The 24,804-nt window shown below is 25.1% G+C and overlaps 2 protein-coding genes across 5 annotated transcripts; both read right to left on the reverse strand.

Moving 5' to 3' along the window:
* Nucleotides 1-394: 394 nt before the first annotated feature.
* LOC126857730 (aminopeptidase N-like) lies at nt 395-8,450 on the reverse strand. Of its 3 annotated transcripts, XM_050607439.1 has the most exons (13): nt 8,315-8,450; nt 6,733-7,335; nt 6,071-6,534; nt 5,386-5,584; nt 4,875-5,031; nt 4,494-4,575; nt 3,532-3,914; nt 2,702-2,982; nt 1,989-2,179; nt 1,518-1,835; nt 1,335-1,404; nt 887-973; nt 395-673 (listed from the first exon to the last, which is right to left on the reverse strand). In XM_050607439.1, exons 3-13 carry the CDS (start codon nt 6,412-6,414, stop codon nt 524-526), a joined length of 2,262 nt encoding a protein of 753 aa, XP_050463396.1. In that variant the 5' UTR covers nt 6,415-6,534; nt 6,733-7,335; nt 8,315-8,450; the 3' UTR covers nt 395-523. The 3 variants fall into 3 exon arrangements, with proteins under 3 accessions (XP_050463396.1, XP_050463397.1, XP_050463398.1); XM_050607440.1 differs by lacking the exons at nt 6,733-7,335; nt 8,315-8,450 and having other exon boundaries at nt 6,190-6,352; XM_050607441.1 differs by lacking the exons at nt 395-673; nt 887-973; nt 1,335-1,404 and having other exon boundaries at nt 1,651-1,835; nt 2,041-2,179.
* A 5,072-nt stretch (nt 8,451-13,522) lies between these two features.
* On the reverse strand, nt 13,523-21,532 carry LOC126857725 (glutamyl aminopeptidase-like). Of its 2 annotated transcripts, XM_050607433.1 has the most exons (13): nt 21,394-21,532; nt 20,227-20,506; nt 19,920-20,142; nt 19,203-19,676; nt 18,662-18,857; nt 18,062-18,218; nt 17,513-17,594; nt 15,996-16,378; nt 15,166-15,446; nt 14,745-15,013; nt 14,581-14,650; nt 13,977-14,063; nt 13,523-13,779 (listed from the first exon to the last, which is right to left on the reverse strand). In XM_050607433.1, the coding sequence occupies exons 2-13, from the start codon at nt 20,492-20,494 to the stop codon at nt 13,651-13,653; spliced, it is 2,619 nt and encodes an 872-aa protein (XP_050463390.1). In that variant the 5' UTR covers nt 20,495-20,506; nt 21,394-21,532; the 3' UTR covers nt 13,523-13,650. The 2 variants fall into 2 exon arrangements, with proteins under 2 accessions (XP_050463390.1, XP_050463389.1); XM_050607432.1 differs by having other exon boundaries at nt 19,920-20,506.
* Between the last annotated feature and the right edge of the window lie 3,272 nt (nt 21,533-24,804).

Below are 24,804 nucleotides of genomic sequence, written 5' to 3' on the forward strand. Positions count from 1 at the left end.
AATATTATATATATAATATATTAATATATATTATTTAAATGTTATATAATACATATAACAATTATTTTCTATATATCAATCTTAATATATATCAATCTTAATATATATTAATGTTAGAATATATAAATCTTATAACTATTTGTATTTATTATTATGTTAACATATTTAAGGAGTTATCATATTTAAAAAGTTATCAATAAATAATAAAGAGTATTTTATTATATTTAATAATTCATTATTTTTGAAGTTATTTTATTTATTGATAACTGATTATTTATTGATAATAATAAAAATTGTATAATAATATTAAGAATAATATTTAACAAATATTATCCTTAATACTGTTAAATTATAATAAAATTAAATATTTAAAAAAAATATAAGCCAAAGTAATTAAAAATAAATAAGATATATAGATGATAAAAATTAAAAGAAAATAAATATAAACGGTTGTTCGTAACACTTTGTACATAAACATCTGTATCCATATCCGTATTAAAATTATTCGTTGAGTTTTAATTATTTAAGTTTTACTTCTTCCGATTTTAAAAATTCTCAAATAGCGTACATGTTTTTTAATTTCAGACAATCGTATTTCTAGTTTCCTGCTAACACACCATGTCCAATGTCTCCGAAGATTTTTATATGTCTTAAGACTTTCTTTAGTAGTTGCCTAAATCAATATATTTTATATATATATATATATATATATATATATATATATATATATAGCATTAGGAAATAATAATATTATCTTACTTTAAAAGTTTAATATATAATTAGAGAACAAAATATTATACATATAACGTGTAGAAGATGCTTGCGGTTAGTAATAAAATATTAAAATGTAAATAAGTATAAAGTTTATGTAACGTGACATATTTACCTCATGAGAACTATTTTCCTTAGAAAAAATTTCAGTAGCGCGAGTAAACGCATTATTTTCTATAATATCTATCGTGGCATTTCTGATCTAAAACAAATTATTTTGACATTTATTGTCAATAAGAAATTTCATTTAGCTCTATATAATAATGTGGCGCAATATTATTTCCATTATTGATATAAAATATTGTGTGTATATATATATATATATAATATTATATTCTTGCAGCTCTTGTTTAATTATTAACATAGCAATCTTTTGTAAAATTTGGTCTTACAAAAATTTAGTACCTTATAAGAAGGCTGTACTTTTTGTGTCTTGTAAGAAATTGATTTTATAAAAAAAAGCTCGCAATGTATATAAATATATCATATAGAAATATAATATAAATAAGTTTAATAATCAGAAGTTAATAATTTGAATTTATAAATAAATTTATAAAATTTACCTCGTCAAGTTGTTTCTCGGAATATACATGGTTAATAATAATAGTAAGTGCTGTCAAGTCACTGATGTCTCTTTAGGAACAAAAGAGCAAATATATGTTTAATTTACATAATAAACTTTTGTAATTACGAGCAACATGCCTTTATTACAAAAAAAAAAAAAGAAATTCTAGAATGCTAGTTACCTCGGTTTTAATTTCTTGAAATTTGTTAATATATTCGTAAGCACAATATTGTTTCTCCCATGTTTTGCGATAATAAAAATGAAACTATTAGTACAACTATTGGCTTGTATTCCGATATATGTTCCATTATCCTGCGGTGTTATTAACTTTAAATATTCATTAATGTGATTTTTAGAACAAGCTAAAAATTCTAAATATCTATTATTATGCTTTTGCATCAATATCATATTTTTTATCGTGTGCCAAGTATTAAAATCTGCTATCATTAAACCTTTACAATACATCCATTCTTCCCACCACGGCAAAAGTCTATAATCTCTGAAAAGAAATAATATTTTAAAAATTATGTATGTAAATATTTTCTCACCATATTTCGTATTTTGATTCAATAACTTATTAAATATTTATTTATTCAATAACTAATTAGATAAAAAAAAAATGTATAAAAGCAGCAACGTTAAGAAAAATTACTTATTCATTTTCAGAATTCCAATATGTTGTAACAATTTTCCGTAAGCCTTACTCTGACAGAAGGTGTTGCCGAGAATACATGCCCATTTAATGGCTTCTTGTCTTAAACATTTAGTTAATTCGTCCTCCTCAGAGCTTTCTTTGTATGTTATTTTCGAAAGGAGATTCATTAATATATAATTTAACTTTTTCTGAAACATTATATATTAATTTCTTATTATTTTTTCTTATTATATTATTTCTTATTAATTTCTTATTATTTGCAAAAACATGCGTATATATTATGATATATATGCAAGTACATAAATTAATTTGTTTTTATTTCATTAAACTTTATATAATATATGGCTTACTGTATAAATACTTTTATAAATAAATCATTTTTTATCTTTAATATTGTACAGAATATCCCACAAAAAATAGTCACTCCTTTTATCTTTTAAACTAAAAGAGATAAATTATATATATATCAAATTAAATTGTTCAATTGTTCTTTTAATTTAAAAAATAAAAGAAAGTAGTCATTTTTGTTGCGGGACACCCTGCATATATAAACTTTCTATTTTATACAAGTATATATAATTCTTGTTTAATTCAAATAAAATTATAAAAAAAAAGAATTCAGTTACATATATTTTATTATGTAAATAAAGTTGAATAAGTCTATAATACTCTTCAAACCTTTTCAATTAATGAAATATATAATTATTCACCTTGATATCATGAACTTTTCTATTTCTAAATGGAAAGATGCTCGACATATATTCCAAAGATTTGATCATAGGATACCATGCTATATAATTTGTCTCTTGTGCAAGATAGCTCGTCAAGTTCCAGAATATGGAAGGCTTGAGTTGTTGCGTTATCATAAAATAAAATGCGTCGTCAATGATTTTAGCACGATTGAGGACATGTACTTTCGTATATTCTCTAGAGTTTATATATTTGGCTATTCTTCGCCAATTTTCAATATCGTAATTAACACGATAGTATCCTGTAGGAAATAATTTTTATATATTTTAAGACCCTCATCTAATTCAGAATTTATTAAGAAATATTATGATAATATATGATATTACTATAAATTTTAAATTCTGTTATAATCTTGTGAGGACTTATCGAGAAATATTTCTGAATATAAATATAAATCTTTTTTAAATAATTATAAATATTAAGAGAAAAAATATTGTAATGTTATAACCTCAATTACATTTACACAAACATTTCATAAATTTTAACATTTTAGGCTGACAGTAATGTGTAATTTCGTGAAATTAAACTATGTAAGAATTTGCAAAATAATCTACATTCATATCAATTTAAATAATTAAATTTAAAAAAATTAATTTATTTCACGGATAATAACAGAATGCAAAATATATTTCGTACATTTAATATATTTTTATATATTATAATATTATTTATAATTATTTGTTTATCTAATGTTCGGATTAATGAAAGATGTAAATAAAACTGTATAATGGAGTAAAAAACTACAATTATATAAAATATAAGTCTAATTAATTTATTATTTAATATTTACCAGCTTGTTGTAAGTTAAATATCACCCAACCATCTTCTATTATATCAATTTCGACGCCAAGCGATGACGTTATAAGTATTAATCTCTCATCATGAAGCGGAGAAACAAAATTCGTAAAATTAAGCTTACTTTGCGTAGTAAACGTTACAGGTATGCGTTGCTGGTTGCTATTTTTGGAAGAAACCTTGTTTTCTATATGCATCGCTATATGCATTCTCTTTTCATTATAATTTCGCATTATTTTCAATATAGGGTAGTTCACATACTTTATCCAATCATCTATTACATCGCTTATACGAGGGATGTTCTTATAGATAGGGATTGTTTCATCTACAGCAACTTGCATAATAATCCAGAAATCATCAGGACTCCATTCAGACGCACTATAATTGTAATTGTAATTGTAATAAATTTGACATTATTGACACAATAAAAATTATATTAAAATTGTCTAAAAATATCAAAATTAATTACATATATATACATATAATTCTGATTATACATTGCATATATAAACTAAATAAAAATAAAAAAAGAATATTGCAAAGATTTATAAAATGAAAAATAGGAAACGTAATAGATATAATATAAAATTGCCAAGAATTTAAAATATAAGATTAAATAAAAAAAATTGAGATTTGTTTTTTCTTAGATAAGGCGGAAAATAAAGAATGTACATAAGCAATATAATAAAGTCTATTATGTAATAAATATTAAAAGATATTGATGCAAGCAAGAAAAAGCAAGATAAAACAATAGAAGAGAGATAGTAAGGCAGATAAGAGAAATAGAAATTTTATTGCTTTATAAGGAAAGAAAATAAAAATTTAAAAACAGAGAAAGGAAATTTAAATTGTTTATATTAATCGATATATAAAAGAAAATCATCAATCAAGTAAAAAAAAAAAAAAAGCAATTTGACAAAAGTTTTACACACATATATAATATATCATATTACTCACTGGATATTTAAATATCGGCTGATACCCTTCCAAAACACTTCCTTAGTAATCAAATATTGCAACATGTACAATATTAAAGGTGCTGCAATTCATATCATATATAATAGTAAATTTACACAGTTTAAATAGATAAACAATTTATGTATATAAATTTCAATGTTTGTAAATTTATAATTTCTGATAAGTAAGAATAATTACATGTAAATACAGATTAATTTTTAATTGCAATTATATTATTTTTCTTTTACATTCAAAGCGAAATTTATATATTGTTTAATTGCGGATAATAGTTGTATTCTTTTTGTACTATTAATCTTTTCTGGTTTCTTATAACTTTCATGCTTTAAAAACAATTATTTAATTATATTTACTGATTTTTACCTTTAACGTGACGAGAATAAGAGGCAAGTGAATTAATTTCAGAAGGACTACTGGTTTCTGATAAAAGAGACCACGTAAGATTACAATCATCCAACTGGAGAGATTCATATTGAGTCTGAACTATAAATAAATCGAATATCTCCGATTTTTTGTAATGCTAAAAAGGAAAGTTTTAATATTTTAATGATCAAGATAAATGTTTATCCAGTCAAAGGAAATGTTTAATTAATACTAGTTACTTTATTACTGAAATTATTATTATAATTTTAATAAGTGTTATTTTTACCAAATTTCTATTTTTTTATCGCAAAATTTATAACAATTTAAAAGTGCTCGACAATCAGCACAATAATCTCTTATGATATGAAAAGGATTTATAATAGCTTAAGCAGCTTGTACATTTTAATATTATAAATATATAATTTGAAAACTTTATATTGTTATTATATTAGCATTTCATTTCATTGCGTAAATTCAGCATTAAAGATATGCATTAAGAATACATAATAACCTCGAGAGCGTTGACGGCATTTACAACGCCTATTTCGAATAATGTTGTAAGACCATCATTTAACCATAAGGAAGACTTGAAAGATTGATTAATTAAATTACCGAACCATTGATATGTTATTCCACGCGCTATCAATCGTGCTACTTTTATTTTATGCGCAACAGAATGTAGATTTTCGTTGTAAATAATATCTGTTTCTCTAAAAAATGTAAGGAGTCAAGTTTTTATACAAGACTTAAATAGTAAACTTAAAATCGCATATAAAGTGTTTTCTCTAACTGCAGCACTTTGAATATCTCCGTTATTTTGAAAGATACAATTTTAGTGCAACTTATATAATTATAATATTTCGTATTTTTTAAAATAACGAAGATATTCTATATGTTGAGGCAACATCCTGTATAACAATAATTTTAATGTGATGCAAAAATTGCAGAGTTTTTTTAACCTAACATAAATGATATGAAGAGTTAATGTACAGACTAATTATGCAATATGATGTACATGTTTTATATGTATATGATTATTTACTGAAAAATTGTATTATAATTTGATATAAAGATATTCAGCAATTTTAAATTTAAAATATTTATTTTTGTATTGCTGTGCGTATTTCTAATTTTGATTAAAAAGAAATTGTTTTTCAATGGGTTTTTTTAACATTCCTTTTTAATTCTTCTATTACCTTATCGCGACGAGACCGAAGTTTATATTAATATCATTTCGAAAACCTGGAATTGCGACGAGCTGCAGTTTCGAAATCTCCAACTTTCTAAACCATTCAAATTTCAATTTCATTATTACTTTGTTCGAAACTCTTTCTGCAAATTGTACATCGTCTGAGTTTGGATAGCGCCACATATGGATTTTATCTGTGCTACGACTGGGAAAGTATTGCACCGATGAAATCATAATTGTTACGAGATGAATAGGCATGGAAGGAGTGATGTCAAAATGTGTCCATTGCATACATCCTTCTGAATCATTTGATTGTACGTATTCGTACACTTCCTTTTGTAACATCGGCATATTTGAGAAGAATGAATATTTGCAGTGATGCTTTATGGAAATTTTGAATGTCGCCTTTATTGTCGGTTTGTCCCAACATGGGACAAATCTCAAATTCTGGCTGGAACGTTCGGGGCCACCCTGTATATATATATATACACATACATTATTTATTAGTGGTTTTTACAATACATGTTTGCTCTATTACATAAATATACCGTTATATGTATTGTTTTGATATTGAAGGATGAAAACAATAGAGTAAACATGTTCTTTTAAAAACTGTGTAATAAACAATGTTTAATAAATTGTGCTTTTAATATATTAATATTTATTTACATTTCATGTTCAAATTCCTTTATATATCTGTTCTTTATATATGTATTCTTTAAGAAAATATTATCATCTTCTGGGATATTAATCGCATTAAGAAATTTTATATTCAGTGTATAATTTCCGTTTGATAACTCATCTTTGAAATGAAGAACATAAGTTTGCTTTGCAGTATCAATTTTTACATATTCAATTTTCTTCACTAAATAAGTATAGTAACGTTCTAGCGTCAAATTAGAGCTTCTTTCAAACAACTCTCTTGATAAATAGCGAATTAAATTCGATGAACTTAAACTTAATTTTGTAGTTGGACGAGAAATATAAATACTAGCATTGATTTCGCCATAAAAAACAAGTTTGCCGTTTGCTTGATGCTCTTCTATATCTGTTTTAAGCATCATATATGTGTCATCTCTTTCTTCGTCTCCTTTGAAATATGGTATCAGCTTGACGTCATAATGCGTTGGTATTACATAATCCGAATTATATTTAATCGATGTATCTGTGTTATCTTCTGTATTTTTATCATCGGAAAGTGCTGTTGCAGAGATAAATATCAAAGCGCCATAAAGTAAGAGTCTTAGAAATGCCATATCACCTTTTAAATATCTGCAATAAATTTTTATTAAAAAAAAAAAACAAATAAAATTTAAATAATAAAATTTAAGCAGCAGACAAAAATCTATAAAATATCAATTTCCCTGGGGAAGAAAATTAGTTTCCTTGAGTATTAAGAAATTTCATTTGCGATTAATATTTCTGTGATAGTTCGATCTATGTTTATTAACATGTTATTTTCAAGATTTGTTATTTCATTTTTTAGATAGATATATTTTCAGTAAATTAATAATACAGAAGCAACCAACGGAAAATTAAATCTTTTTTAACTTTTTTTGATACGTGTATGTCTTTGCATATACATATAGCGAACTAAATTCGATTATTTTATTTTTGTGTCATTTTTATATATAATATATGTATATACATATATATATATATATATATATATATTTTAACAATGGAAAAATGCATTTAAATATTGTTTATTCATTATTCATTTGAATAAATATATACAATACATCAATAATTAAGTCTAAAGAAGCCCTGCATACAAGTTGATTTTGTATTATTACGAAAAAAATATATAAAAAAATAATTTAAATGTGCATGATAATAAACATTACAATTTCTAACATTATATGACATATTATTCAATTTTCTATTATTTATTTTAAAATGTATAAATTTAATTTAATTATAAATATTTAAAAATTCCTTGCTTATATATATAATAAATTTTTGTCTTCAAAGACATTTTGTAACGTTATTATAATAAATAAGATTAAATTTCTTGTGTACAGAATTTAAAGAAAAATGTAATTATATTAAATAGAAAAAGTATAAAGAGAGCAAAAGAAATAAAAGATTGTTAATGAAACGTCGGCAATTTTGGAAAAAAGATAAATTAATAAAAATTAAAACGTGCTCATCGCGTTAATATCTACTATTATTATTATATTGCGTTTTGTATATTTTCTATGTACTCTTAAAGAGAGAAATACATAATATTCTGTTTTTAACGACTTACCTCATAATAAAAATCTATGCCAATTATAATATAATTCTGTTTCCTTAGAAGAATTAATTAGTTATTTCACGAGCATTAATATTGTTACATCTTAAAAGCATCCTTATATCTATACTAGTGATCTTATCGATTCGAGAGGTAACCGAAAACTAAGAAAGTCGATGTGATAGACATCATAATAAATAAGGTCAAATACATAAAACTGTCTTAAAATGTCGAATAATGGATATCATAATAAATACATAAAGTTAAGTCCTACAGAATTTAAGCTTGGAATAAAATTTATATCCATATTTTAAGAATCATCAATATTTCTAATCATTAATATTTTATTTTAATTTTTGAATATTTTTATTTTGTTATTAATTTCATATGCAATTTTAAATAACTATAATATAATAATATTAGAAATATAAATAATAAATGTTAAACTATACAAAACTACTTTATATGCTAATATTATAACATATATGTATGTATATATGTATGTATGGACGGAAATGAATTTTTGCTAGAAAAACGAGAAAGAAGAGAGAGAAGTTTAAAATTGAATAAATTTGAAAGATGTTATTTTACGTAACAAATTAAATATGATTGATTTTTATACAATAAAAGTTAGGTTTGTTGTATTATATTATTGAAAAGTTTTTGTGACCATATTACGATAAAAAATTATAGCATGCAACTACCAAAAGCGGCTACGTATATTTATCATCAAAGAAAAGAAAATTTTCTTTACATTCGGTAATCAATAATACTCTTTTTAATGCTTGTGATTTTGACATTTATAAATTTTATCATATATCTATTTCTACGTACATTTATTCGCTTTATTTACACAATAAAATATATTTTTTATTATATTTGTATATAAAAACATAAAGACACAGTCGATTTTAAAAGTATTAATGTAATAAATTATTATATATTATTTCTTTTAATTTATTATTATGACTTTCAATTTTTACAAAAGACACTAGGAAATCAATTTTATTTGTGAAATATACTTGTAATATAATAAAAAATACAAAAGATAAAATAATAATTATAAGAAATGTTACGTCCAGACCCTTAAGAGTCAGAGTCAGCGGGAGGGCGTAACCCACTTAACTCCGCTAGACAAACGCTAGACAACGAGTGTCTCGGAGTCGAGCGAATTGACCTGGGCCTGTGACAGGTCAACGACCGGAAGGGTCGCTTTTATTCGGTCAGTAGGCCGTTCGTTCGATGGTCCCCTTTTCGGTAAAGGAACTAAATCCTTATTACCCGGGACGGGACCTTGTGCGATCTCGGGATATGAGAGAGGAAAAGGGATTAAGCAAAGAAAAAGAGTATTATTGTTTACATATCAAATTTTGCATTTATTGCATAATAAAAGAAAAATTAGAGCAAATAAGTGAGCAAAGAATGAGAACAAATTATTAAGTTTATCTTGTTAAACATTTATATATATATATATATATATATATATATATATATATATATCGCTTATTAACTATTATTTAATATTTATGTGTCTTTGTGTGTATATGTGTGTGTGTGTGTGTGTTACGAGATCTCCTCTAGGATACAGGGGAATTGTCTCCAGAGGACTTCTATGGGAACAGCGACAGGATAGTGAGACCCCGGGACGAACCACGGGATTACGGTGTCTGGTGGGGCCTTGGTCAGTGCAGTCAGGAATTCCTCGCGGTCCACCGGACCGGGCCCGATGCAAATGGCTCCGTCCGGAAGAGGGTCGTATATCGGGGGGAACTGGGCCAATGTCCGGAAGTAGAGGTAATCCTCAGAAAAGTCTGGCCAGTGAGATGACGGCTCCCGTTCGGACCGAGACGAGTCTTCGGTCTCTGTAGATACTATCTCTGGTTCGCTGTCAGTATCCCGTAGTTCGAGGGGGTCTTGTTGGTGAGGGGAATGATGAGGGGAAGAATAGGGGGAGTCACCTAAAATAATGATCGAGGGGGTGGGCGACTCCGATCTTGAATGGGTAGAGAGGGGTGGAGGAGAAGTAACGGGGTTGGGGAGCGAGGAGTGTCGGTAGTGACTACGTCTGTGTCGATATCAATGTTAACATTGCCTAAGGTACTAGTTTCCTCCGCCTGAGCCCGAGCCAACCTCTTCCTAAGCCGTCTATTTCGACGGTTACGCGCACGCTTTACCGACGCACGGGAGGATCGTTTCTATTTGCTCCTTCCACTGAAGGAGGATATAATAATAAATAAAAATAAAAAACGGTTTGGGGATATATATATATATATATATATATATATATATATAACAAAAAATAAATCCGCAATAATTTTGGAGGTTTGCAACAAACTTGGTAGTTAATAGAAAGAGAGAGTGAGAGAGCGAGAGAGTCACGGGTAGCTCCGCAAAACGCGGACGACCCAGAGTAACTGAATAATGAGAGAGAGATATTATAAAAGAGTCACGGGTAGCTCCGCAAAACGCGGACGACCCTTGGTAACTAAATAATAAGAGAGAGATAATAAGAGAGTCACGGGTAGCTCCGCAAAACGCGGACGACCCTGAGTAACTGTATAAAAGAGAGTGAGAGAGGGAGAGAATCACGGGTAGCTCCGCAAAACGCGGACGACCCTTAGTGATGGATAAAGAGAATGAGTGAGAGAGTAAGAGAATCACGGGTAGCTCCGCAAAATGCGGACGACCCTAGGTGACTTATAAAGAGAGTGAGAGTAAGAGAATCACGGGTAGCTCCGCAAAACGCGGACGACCCTTAGTGATGGATAAAGAGAATGAGTGAGAGTAAGAGAATCACGGGTAGCTCCGCAAAAGGCGGACGACCCTAGGTGACTTATAAAGAGAGTGAGAAAGTAAGAGAATCACGGGTAGCTCCGCAAAACGCGGACGACCCTTAGTGATGGATAAAGAGAATGAGTGAGAGAGTAGAGAATCACGGGTAGCTCCGCAAAATGCGGACGACCCTAGGTGACTTATAAAGAGAGTGAGAGTAAAGAGAATCACGGGTAGCTCCGCAAAACGCGGACGACCCTTAGTGATGGATAAAGAGAATGAGTGAGAGAGTAAGAGAATCACGGGTAGCTCCGCAAAAGGCGGACGACCCTAGGTGACTTATAAAGAGAGTGAGAAAGTAAGAGAATCACGGGTAGCTCCGCAAAACGCGGACGACCCTTAGTGATGGATAAAGAGAATGAGTGAGAGAGTAAGAGAATCACGGGTAGCTCCGCAAAATGCGGACGACCCTAGGTGACTTATAAAGAGTTTCGGAAGTATGGGAAGGAAATGTAATAACAATAATTTACTTTTAATAAATAATTCTAAATTGTTAATGGTAAATATAACAGGATTTTGAATAAAGTTTAGTCGGGTGGTTAACCAAGAATTATTTGGATTAATTAGTTGAAGAATTTAAGCACTTACTACTTGTTGAGTGCGATGATAAAATAACGTGATCGACCCTGTAGATTTTGGCTCTCGAGCTCGTCGGGTGGAGGTTGACTGCCTCAGTGTTCACAATAAGGTTGATTGGTTCGGACAGTCTTGGTAACACTAAACGCACTATAAGATCTTAACGCGAATTTCACTGAGGGCAGGAATCGGTTCACGATAAAGTCTTGAGTGCTTAAGGTACGTCACAAAGTCTTTTTCGCGAGGACACGGCACTCTTGGCGCTATATTCTCGACCGAGTATAAGGAGACTGCCCGAAAGACTGAACTTTTGGAACGTTAGAGAGAGCGTCCCGTGGTCTTGTCCGACGTTTATTAAACCCTTTTGCTCCTCCTCTCCATTGGTTTGTTAATCTATTTTAACGAATAGTTGTTTCTAATCACGCCCTCCGATTTTTCCTAGGGCGTTGCTCTAGATTCTTAGATCATAGGTATTGGTTGAGTTTGACCAATGGAGAGTAGTTGCTATCGGGCGAGGGTGAGGCTTTCGTTTTACGGATTGAGTCATGCTCAGTTCGCAGTAATCACCTAAGTTGACATTTTACTTGGAATTTATGATAAACATATAACATGAGCGGGTGGTCTGGCGATCGAGCGCGCGGCGTCGAGTGTCGCGAGTCTCAACTCCGGATCATCAATGGATCATTATTTTTGTGCTCTGTTTATTATTTTTTTAGTTTAAAATTCTTAGGTCTGATATCCGAACTCGAGCTCGAGCATCTCGCTGTCTGTTTGTCATGGTTTAAAATTTCTAGTGCTTGACTATCTGTATTTTTTGTTTAAAAATTCCGAGCCTTTAGAGTAAGTTATAATGTTTAAATTTATGGATCTGTTTTTATATTTGACTTTCGACAACGAGATTACACAGTCTCGCTTTTCAGACTTCGCCTGTTTATTCTTTCTGTCGGACGTAGACCATTTCTTAGAACGTAATTTATGTCACTAACAAATCTTATGTCATTAACGAATTTTCGATGAAAGAAAACAATCATGCAGTCTCTTGGACGCAATAATTTATATATTAGTATAAAAAAAAGGAACATTCGTGAAGTCTACCGGACGTAACAGAAAAAATAATAAAATTTAATTCTATATTTTAATTTTATATTTAGTATTTTATTTTATATTCTATTTTTTAATTCTATAATTACGATACGTTATTGTCCAGCTAAAATTATATTTTTTAATCCTTAAATTTTTGTCATGAAATGAACTAGCTATTGAAACGTTCTATTTTTTATGTTTTTTTTTCAAAAAGATATATTTATATTTCAATTCAGCACAAAACTAAACTTTGTATTCAAAAAATAGAAGTCAGGGAAGACAAATTATTTTACACAAATATTATATATTGTTATTGAAAAGTTAGATTTTATTTTTATTACAATCATTTAAAATTTAAATAAAGAAAAATGGAAAATAATATTATATAATTTTTATAATTTTATAAAGAATATCAATATATAACAAGTTTCAAATGATTAATAATATATTAAATATATAATAATAAATGTTATATTATAAATATTAAAAAAATTAACATTATCAATAAATAATAAAGTAATTTATTAGTTAATAATTTATTAATTTAACAATGTAATAATATATTTTTTAAATTATTTATTGATAATAATAATAAAATTATATAATAATATTAAAAATAATGTTTAACAAATCTTATTTTTAATATTATTGTATAATTTATTATTATTATCAATAAATAATATATATAATATATATTACATATATCAATAAATAATTATGCTTAATAAATAATTCGTGTTTAATAAATAAATATAAATTGTTGTTCATAACAATTTGTACATAAACATCTATATCCATAGTATTAAAATTGTTATTGTTCATTGATTTTTAATTATAATTAATTATTGAAGTCTGTTCTCTTAAAATTTCCGAAGATAATCCATATGCTTTCCGATTTCAGATAATCGTATTTCTAGTTTCTTTTTAATACACAATTCGAAATATTTCAGAAGATTTTTATAGATGATAAAATCTTCCATTATATTTACCTAAATCAATATATTTTAGAATTAAGTAGAAATAAAAGAATTAAAAGTTTAACATGGTATAGGTTATTGTTTCTAATATATGATTAGAAAATAAAATATTATTTATATAACATGCAGAAGATATAAATAATTTTATAATTAATTATAAATCATAAAATTTAAATATATATAATGTTTATATAACATGATTTATTTACCTCACGAGTTTTATTTTTCGTATAGGAAATTTCCTTAGCGCGAGCAAACGCATACCTGTCTGTAATATTTGTCGCGTGATTTCTGATCTGAAACAGATTATTTCGACATTGTTACTAAAATGTAATTTAGCATTATAATAGTATGTAGCAATATTATTCTTTCTATCTCCCCCTCCTCCCTCCCAATATGATTAAAATAAAATATTGTATATACATATATAGATCTATATAATATTATGTGTTTGCAGTTTCTTGTGTATTTCAATTTTAACACAACACATAGACTTTTCGTTAAATATCGACCTACAAAGATTTAGTATCTTATAAAAATGTTATGTGTTTGTAAGCGATCAAAATTTGCCAATGATATCGCATAGAAGTCGTAGCTCAGGTTCGTAACTACACTTACGAGCGTACCGATCTATCATCTGTTAGTTATTTTACGATTCAGATAATATTTATTTTTACGGCACTGCTGATTTTATATATTATATATATATATATATATATATATATATATATATATACATTTTATAAAAATACAAATAAGTTTAATAATAGAAAGTTAATAATTGCATTTATAAAATGAATTTATAAAATTTACCTCGTCAATTTGTTTCTTGGAATATACATGATTAATAATAATAGTAAGTGCTGCCAAGGTGCTGACATCTCTTTAGAAACAAACAAATATATGCTTAGTTTATGTAATAAACTTCCGTAATTATGAGCAACATACATTTATCATAGAAAGAAATTTCTAATTACTTCGGTTTTAGTGTCTCGAATTGTGTCAATATCGTTGTAAGCACATTATCATTTTTCGCATGCCTCGTAACAGTTGAAAGAAACTTATTGATTATTTCATCATTATTTTCAGTTTCGATGTTGTCTTTTTTCTGACACGTGGTGCCGCCAAGAATGCATGCCCATTTAATAGCTTCTTCTCTTAAACATTCAATAAATTCATTCTCTTCAGCGTTCTCTATGTATCTTATTTTCGAAAGAAGACTGTTTAACATGTCGTTTAACTTTTTCTGAAAATTATTCAATATTATATATTATATTAATTTCTTATTATTTGCAAAAACATGATATAATAAAATGTTTTCATATATATTTTATTTTGTAAATAAAGTTAAATAATTTATAATACTCTATTCAATTAACGAAATCTGTTATTATTCACCTTGATATCATCGACTCTTTTATCTGAAAATGAAAAGATGCTGGACATGTATTCAATAGCTTTTATCATAGGATACCATGCTATATAACTTGTCTCTTGTTTAAGATAACTCGTCAAATTCCAGAATATGGAAGACTCGAGTTGTTGCGTTATCATAAAATAAAATGCATCATCGATGATTTTAGCACGATTGAGAACATGTACTTTCGTATATTCTGTAGAGTTTAAATATTTTGCAATTCTTTGCCAGTTTTCAGCATCATAATTAACGCGATAATAACCTGTAGCAAATAATTTTTATATATTATAAGTTCCTTCTAATTTGGAATTTATTAAAAAATATTATGACTATTTTAAAATTCTGTATATATCCTTCTAAGGCCTTATCGAGAAATATTTCTAACTATACATATACATCTTTTTAAAATAATTGTGAATATGTTATGGAGATAATGTAAATTATAGCGATATAACATTACAAATATTTTATGACTTATAACATTTTAGACTGATTATATGTGATTTTGTGAAATTAAGTGAAATTAGGTAAGTAAAAAACAATTTGCAAAACAATTTATATTTATATTTGGTTTAAATAATAATTAAATTATAAACAAAATTGAATTTACCTCACGGAATCAATAATAACAGAATGCAGAATATATTTTACATATTTAATATTTTTTATAGATTATATTATTATTTAAATATTTGTTTATCTAATATTTTCACTAATTAAAGAAGCAAATAAATTTATATAATACTGTAATAAAATTTCAATTATATAAAATAAAAATAGAAATATAATTAATTTATTGTTTAATATTTACCAGATTGTTGTATATTAAACATTACCCAACCATCTTCTGCTATATCATCTTCGCCGCCAAGCAGTGACATTATAAGTCTCAATCTCTCATCACGAAGCGGAGAAGCCAAATTCATAAAATTAAGATTACTCTGAGTAGTAAACGTTATAGGTATCCATAGCTGATCATTTTTATCAAAATCGTAGTAGTTTTCTATTGTTATATGCATTTTCTTTTCATTATAATTTCGCATTATTTTCAATATAGGATAATTCGCATACTTTTTTTCCCACTTATTTATTAAATTTTTTATAGCAGTGTTGCCTCTCTCAGAATGATTTTTTTCGTATATAGTTCTTTCGATAATATACCAAAAGTCATCAGAAGTTGTCCAATCAAGCACACTATAAAATTTGGCATTATTGATAAAATAAAAACTGTATTAAAAATGCAATTTATTATAATAATTCTATATATATACTTTCTTATTTTTAGATAAAAACTATACTAAAAATGCAAATTATTTAGAAATATAAAAGTATATATATATATATATATATATATGAATTATTATAATAAAATCTAATTCTCTCTCTCTCTTTCTCAATATGTTTATTATAGAACTATTAAATTATAATTGCATGACATTAAACTAAAGTAGAAATATAAAAACAAAAAATATTTATAACTTCAATGAAATTAATCGCCTGTAGATTTGACAACATTTAATTATTGTATATTGCTAAATATCATTGATAACAAATACAATATAAACAAATACAAATATACAGAGCAGATAAGAGCCAGAGCAGATTTAAATCGTAAATAATTTATTCCATTTAAGCGAAATTAACGAAAAATGATCACTTGGATGTTTAAGATTCTATCACTACAAATTTTGATTAGTTTTATTTAATTGTTTCAGTTGTAACGCGCTAAAATTTTGATTAATAATGTTGATAATGATCATAAAATGGACCAAAAGATTCGTATATCATTAAATAAACTTTAAATATTTGTATTTATTTATATAAAATTTTATATAAAAAGAGATAAATAAACGTGTAAATGATTAGTATATTCCGATTATGTTATTACATACTTAAATTAAAATAAAAAAAGCATTTAGCAAGGATTTATAAAAGGAAAAATAGAAAAAGCAGATATAATATAAATTTGCCAATTACAATATAAAATAAAATAAAAAAAATTTAGAATTTATTTTTTTATAAAGCAGAAAATAAAGAGTAGATAAGTAATATAATAAAATCTATTATGTAATTAGTATTAAAAGATATTGATACAGATAAAATAAAGCAAGATAAAATAATAGAAGAGAGATAATAAGACAGAAATAAGAGAGAAATAGAAATTTAATTGCTATGTAAGGAAAGAGAATAAAATTTAAAGACAAAAAAAATCTAAATTGTGTATATTAATAGAAAAAGAATATCATCAATCAGATAAAAGAAAAAGATAAAAAAAAGTAATTTTGACGTGAAAAGTTTTACACACACATATAAAACCATATTACTCACGATTTATATAAATATCGGCGGACACTCTTCCAAAATACTTCTTCAGTAACTAAATATTGCAGCATACGTAATATTAAAGGTGCTATAATTCATATCATATGTAAAAATAATTGATGTACATGATTTAGATAAATATAAATAATTTATTTATAGAAATTGCAATGTTTATAAATTTTAGTTGTGTACTTTAAATAAACTTAAACAATTTATATATATATATATATATATATATATATATATATATATAAATTGCAATGTTTATAATTTGTAATTTTTGATAAATAGAAATAATTGCATACAAATAGATTAATTTTTATATATAACTGTAATTATATTATTTTTCTCCTACAAACTGTGAGAACAAAATTAATATACCATTAAATTGATAATATTAATATATTAATATTAATATAATTAATAGTAATACTTCTATACTATTAATTATTATATTATTTCTATACTATTAATATTTCTATTTTTTATAAATTTTATGTTTCAAAATTTACAAACAATTGTTTAATTACTAATTGTTTAATTACTAATTTTTACCTTTAATGTAACGGTAATAAGAAGAAAGTGAATTAATTTCAGGATAACTGATTTCTGATGTGAGAGTTTGTGTAAAATTACAATCATCCAGTTGAAAAGATTCATATTGAGTTTGAACTATGAATAAATTCAATATATCCAAATTTCTTTTATAATTCTAAAAAAAAAATGTTTTAATGTTGTGATAATTAACTAACTATTTAATTATATAATCAAAAGAAATATTCACATTAATAGAATGCATTAGTACTATTGCTTGATATTGCTGAAATTATTATAACTTCAACATATGTATCATTTTTTTAATCCAGTTCTTATTTATACTGAAGAATTTATAACAGTTAAGAAAAATTAAGTAAAACAATTAAGCAAAACAATTAAGCATAATTTATAACAATTTAAAGATGCTGAACAATCAGTAGGTTCTTCAGATATGAAAAAAATTTATAAACAAAAAATCTATTAACAGCTTAAGCAGCTTGTATTTTTAATATTATAAATATAGTTTCAAAAGTTTTTTATTTTAATATGATATCTAGCATTTCATTTAATTGCGTAAATTCAGCATTAAAGAGATATACATTAAGAATATATAATAACCTCGAGAACATTGACGTCATTCATAACGTCCATCCCAATTAATGTAATAAGACCATCGTTTAACCACAAATTAGACGAAGTACGATTTATTAAATTATCGAACCATTGATATGTAATTCCACGCGTTATCAATCGTGCCACTTCTATTTTATGCGTAACAGAATGTAGATTTTCATTGTAAAAAATATTTGTGTCTCTAAAAAATTATAAGAATTAAATTTATAAAACATAAAAAATAAATTTAAGCTTGCAAATAATGAAGGATCTTAATGTTTTTTTCTGATGTAATAGCAATGTTTTCTAAACCTAATATAAATGATATGATATAAAAATTATTATATAGATTAATTATGCAATATTACGTATCATACATGCTTTATATATACATATGTAGTTATTACTGAGAAATAATTTTATAATTGAGATATAAAAATATATGCGATTTAAAATTTAGTATATGTATTTTGATATACGTAATTAATTTTGATTAAAAAAATTGTTTTTTAAAAAATTAATATTTCTTTCCAATTTTTTTTGTTACCTTATTATAACGAGTCCAAAGTTCATATTAATATTATTTCGAAAATTTGGGATTGCGATAAGTTGCAATTTTGGAATTTTCATCTTTCTAAACCATTCAAATTTTAATTTCATTATAACTTTGTTTGAGACTCTTTCCGCAAATTTTATATCGTTTGACTTTGGATTTTGCCAGAAGTGGATCCTATCTGTGCCACAACCGGGAAACAAATTTATTGGTGATATAATTATCGCGAGATGAGCAGGTAAAAAAGATTTAATGCCGAAGTATGTCCATCGCATACATTCTTCTGTATTATTTAATTTGTATATTTTCTTTTGCCGTGGCATATTTTTTACTGGCACATTTGAGAAGACTGAATAATTGCAGTAATGTTTTATGGAAATGTCAAAATCACTCCTTATTGTCGCATGGTCCCAATATGGGAAGAATCGTTGAGCCTTAATCATCGGGGTATGTGTTTTATTCCACCATCTACGATATTTTAATGCCATTAATTCGAATTACTAACAACGTTTAATTATTTATGATGTTAGAATCATCGCTAACAAATACATCAATGTTATATTAAAAAGTATTATACTATATATATATATATATATATGTATGTATATTTTAATGACGAAAATAATAGAGCAATCATGTTTTGTAAAAAGCAGTGATAAATATCACTTTCAATATATTAACATTTATAATTTTTTTAATATATTAACTTACTTTTCATCTCCTGATTTCTCTATATATGTAGTCGTTAAGAAAATATTATCGTCTTCTAGGATATTAATTGCATTAAGAAATTTTATATTCAGTATGTAACTTTTAGTTAATATCTCATATTTGGGATAAAGAATCAAAATTTCCGTCACATTATCATATTCAATTTTTACTTCATTAGAATAAAATTTTTCTGATCCAGAGGTAATGTCTCTTTCAATCAGTTCTGCTGATAAATGGTGAATCGAATTTGATGAATTTAAACTTATTTTTTTAGTTGGAAAAATATGAATAGTAGCATTGATTTCACCATAGAAGACAACTCTGCCGTTTGCTTGATGCTCTTCTATATATTTTTTAAAATTTGTAAATATGAAGTTTACAAATTTGTCTTTTTCGTTTTTTTTTAAATATGGTATTAATTTGACGTTGTAATGCGTTGGCAATACATAGTCATCATATATAATGGTATCGGTAATCTTTGTTGTATTTTTATCGGCAGAAAGTGCTGTAGTAATGAATATGAGACTTGCAATAATAAATACAAAACCACCATAAAATAGTCTTAGAATTGCCATATTATTTTTTATCTGCAATAATATTCTTTGTTAAAAAATAATCATAAAATAAAATTTAGATGAAATTTATAGCATACAAATTTATATAAAATATCAACTTTCTCGAAAGAGAGAATTAGTTTCTTTGAATAATAATGTTATTTTAAAGAGTTGTTGTTTTGTTTCTAAACAGATATGTCCTCGGTGACTAGTAACACAAAATCAACCAACGGAAAATTAAATTTCTTTTAACTTTCTTACGATGTTTGTATGTCTTCAAATATACATATAGCAAAATAAATTTAACACGATTCAACTGTTTTACTTATATATGTTATATATCATATATATTTTTTTAACAACAAAAAATAGCCATTTAAGTATTGTTTGTTTATTATTCATTTAAATAAGTACATTATATCCGTAATTGAGTTTTTAAAAATCTTGCACAGAAATTATTGATTTTACATTACGAAAAAATTTGTAGAATAATTTAAACACATGGTAATAAACATTGTAATTTCTAATATTGTAATATATTATCTAATTTTTATTATTTATTTAAAAATGTATAAATTAAATTTAATTATAAATATTAAAAAATTCCTTGCTTATATATATAATAAATTTTTGTCTTTAAAGACATTTCGTAACTTTATTATAATAAATAAGATTAAATTTCTTGTTACTTGTTAGTTGTACAGAATTTAGAAAAAAATGTAAATATATTAAATAAGAAAATGTGTAAAAGAAATAAAAGATCGTTAATAAAACGTCGGCAATTTTGGAAAAGAAATAAATTAAAAGAAATTTAGTCGTACTCATCGCGTTAATACCTACTATTATTATTATATTGCGCTTTGTATATCTTCTATGTACTCACAAAGAGAGGAATATATATTTTGTTTTTAGTGGCTTACCTCGTATATTAAAAATCTATACAATTATAATATAATTCTGTTTCCTTAAAAGGATTAATTACAGTTGTTTCACGAGCGTTAATATTGTTACATGTTAAGCATCCTTATATCTATAATGTTGTAATCTTATCGTTTCGAGAGGTAATCGAGAACTAAGAAAGTCGATGTGACACACATCATAATAAATAAAGTCAAATACATAAAACTGTTCTAAAATGTCAATTAAAAAATATCATAATAAATACACAAAGTTAATGTTTACAGAATTTAAGCTTGGAATAAAATTTATATCCATATTTTAAGAATCATTAATATTTTATTTTAATTTTTGAATATTATTATTCTGTTGTTAGTTTCATACGCAAATTTAAATAAGTAATATAATAACATTAGAAATATAAATAATAAATGTTAAACTATACAAAACATTACTTCTTATGCTAATATTATAACATATATGTATGTATGTACGACGGAAATGAATTTTTGCTACAAAGAAAGAGAAAAAAGAGAGAGAATTGAGTTTTAAATTGAACAAATTTGAAAGATGTTATTTTATGTAAATTAAATTTAATTGATTTTTATATAATAAACGTTAGGTTTGTTGTGTTATATTATTAAAAAGTTTTTGCGACTATATTAGAATAAAAAATTATAGCATGCAACATAACAAAAGAGGCTACAACGTATATTTATCATCAAAGAAAAGAAAATATTCTTTACATCGTAAAACAATAACACACTTTTTAATGATTGTGATTTTGACATTTATAAATTTTATCATACCGATTTCTATGTACATTTATTCGCTTTATTTACACAATAAAATATATTTTTTATTTTATATTTGTATACAAGAACACAAAGACACAGTCGAGTCTAAAAGTACTAAATACTAAATAAATTATTATATGTTATTTCTTTTAATGTATTATTATAAGACACAATTTTTATAAAAATCAATACTAGAAAATCAATTTTATTAAATCTATTAAAATGTGCTATTTTTTGTGATGGACTTTTCAAAAAAAGGTATATTTATATTTCATTTTAACATAAAATTAAATTTTATACTGAGAACAACAAAAACGCTAGGGAAAACAAATTATTTCATACAAACATTTTATATTGTTATTGAAGAAACAAATTTGGTTTTATTATTTTTATTACAACATTCAAATAAAGAAAAATAAACAATAATATAATTATATAATTATAATATAACTTTATAAAGAAGATGAATATTTAACAAGTTTTGACTGATTAATAATATATTAAATATATAATAATAAATATTATATTTCAAATATAACAATTATTTTTCATATATTTTAATATATATTAATCGTATAATTATTTATTGTTACATTAAAATATTTAAAATATAAACATTATCAATAAATAATAAAATAATTTATTATTTAATAATTTATTAATTTAACAATGTAATAAATTATTTATTATTTATTGGTAATAACAATAAAAAATTGTAGAATAATATTAAAAATAATGCTTAACAATTTATGTTTAATATTATGCTTAATTATATTATGACAAAGTTAAATATTATTAAAAAATATGAGCAAAATATAATTAAAAATAAATAAGATGTATATATAATAAGAAATAAAAGAATATAAATATAATTCATTGTTCATAACAATTTGTATATAAACATCTATGTCCACAGCCGTATTAAAACCGTATTAAAATTGTTATTATTCAATGATTTTTCATTGTAATTAATTATTCAAGTTCAATTTTTTATTGAAATTTTAGAAGATAATTCATTTGCTTTTCAATTTCAGACAATCGTTGTTCCAGTTTCCTTTTAACAACCAATTTCAAATATTTCCGAAAATTTTTATAGGTGATAAAATCTTCTATTGCACTTATCTAAAATAATATATTTTAGAATTAGGAAGAAATAAAAGAATTGCAAGTTTAACATGGTATTGTTTCTAATATATGATTGGAAAATAAAATATTATTTATATAACATGTAGAAGATATAAATAATTTTACAATTAATAATAAATCATAAAATATAAATAAGTATAATGTATATGTAACATAATTTATTTACCTTGCGACTTCTGTTTTCCGTGTAGGAAATTTCCTTAGCGTGAACAAACGCATAACTGTCTAGAATAGGTATCATACGTTTTCTGATCTGAAACAGATTATTTCGACATTGTCACTAAAATGTAATTTTTACGTTATTGTAATTTTAGCATTATAATAATGTGAAGCATTATTATTCCTTCTCCCTTCTCTTCTTCACTCTCAATATGATTAAAATAAAATATTGTGTATCATACATATATGAATCTATATTATGTGTTTGCAGTTTCTTGTGTATTTCAATTTCAATATAATAGACTTTTGGTTAAAAAGTATCTAAAAAGGTTGTGCTTTTGAAAGATATTAATTTTCTAATATACAAGGTGTCTCATAACCGTACTTACAATACATTTAATAGTGTATTCTAAAGATGAAATAAATTCGAAAATTTTTATACAAATCTTTTGAGGCTGCAACAAGTGGTTTATTAATTATTATATTTAAATAGAAAATATAAACTTTACATAAAATATAATAATTAATAAATCATTTAAATTGTTATTTAAGATGTAATAAAATATTTTACCTACAACATTTACCTATATAATATTTTTACATATTTAAAAAATATAGCTTATTTTTGTTTTAATCACGCGGAGAAATTTTGTGAAAATCAATTAATTTATTTTATCTATCAAGAATAACAAGTGACAAATTGGTCTGTGTGTATATGTAGTTAACTATAATAATCTTAGCGTGCCAATTCTACGCAATATTATTGGCTTTGATAGCTAAACTTTGATCACTTATAACTCAAAAGCTGTTGTAGCTATTGTAGTCCTAATATTTTATAATTTTTGATTCCATTTTCCTCCAAAATACATTATTAAAATTTTGTACGAAAGTTGTGAGACATCCTGTGTATATACATATATGTATATACATACATACATTTTATATACATACAATCAAGTTTAATAATAGGAAGTTAATAATTGGATTTATAAAATGAATTTATAAAATTTACCTCGTCAATTTGTTCCTTGGAATATACATGGTTAATAATAATAGTAAGTGCTGCCAAGGTGTTGACATCTCTTTAGAAACAAACAAATATATGCTTAGTTTATGTAATAAACTTCCGTAATTATGAGCAACATACATTTATCATAGAAAGAAATTTCTAGTTACTTCGGTTTTAGTGTCAGGAACTGTGTTAATATCGTTGTAAGCACAGTGTTGTTTCTCGCATGTTTTGCAATAATAAAAAGAAAACTATTAGTATGTATTTCATTATTCTGCAATGTTAATAATTTTAAATATTCCTTGATTATGTAATTATTTTTA

The sequence above is a fragment of the Cataglyphis hispanica genome, chromosome 22 (assembly GCF_021464435.1).
Source record: "Cataglyphis hispanica isolate Lineage 1 chromosome 22, ULB_Chis1_1.0, whole genome shotgun sequence".
Classification (NCBI taxonomy): Eukaryota; Metazoa; Arthropoda; class Insecta; order Hymenoptera; family Formicidae; genus Cataglyphis; species Cataglyphis hispanica.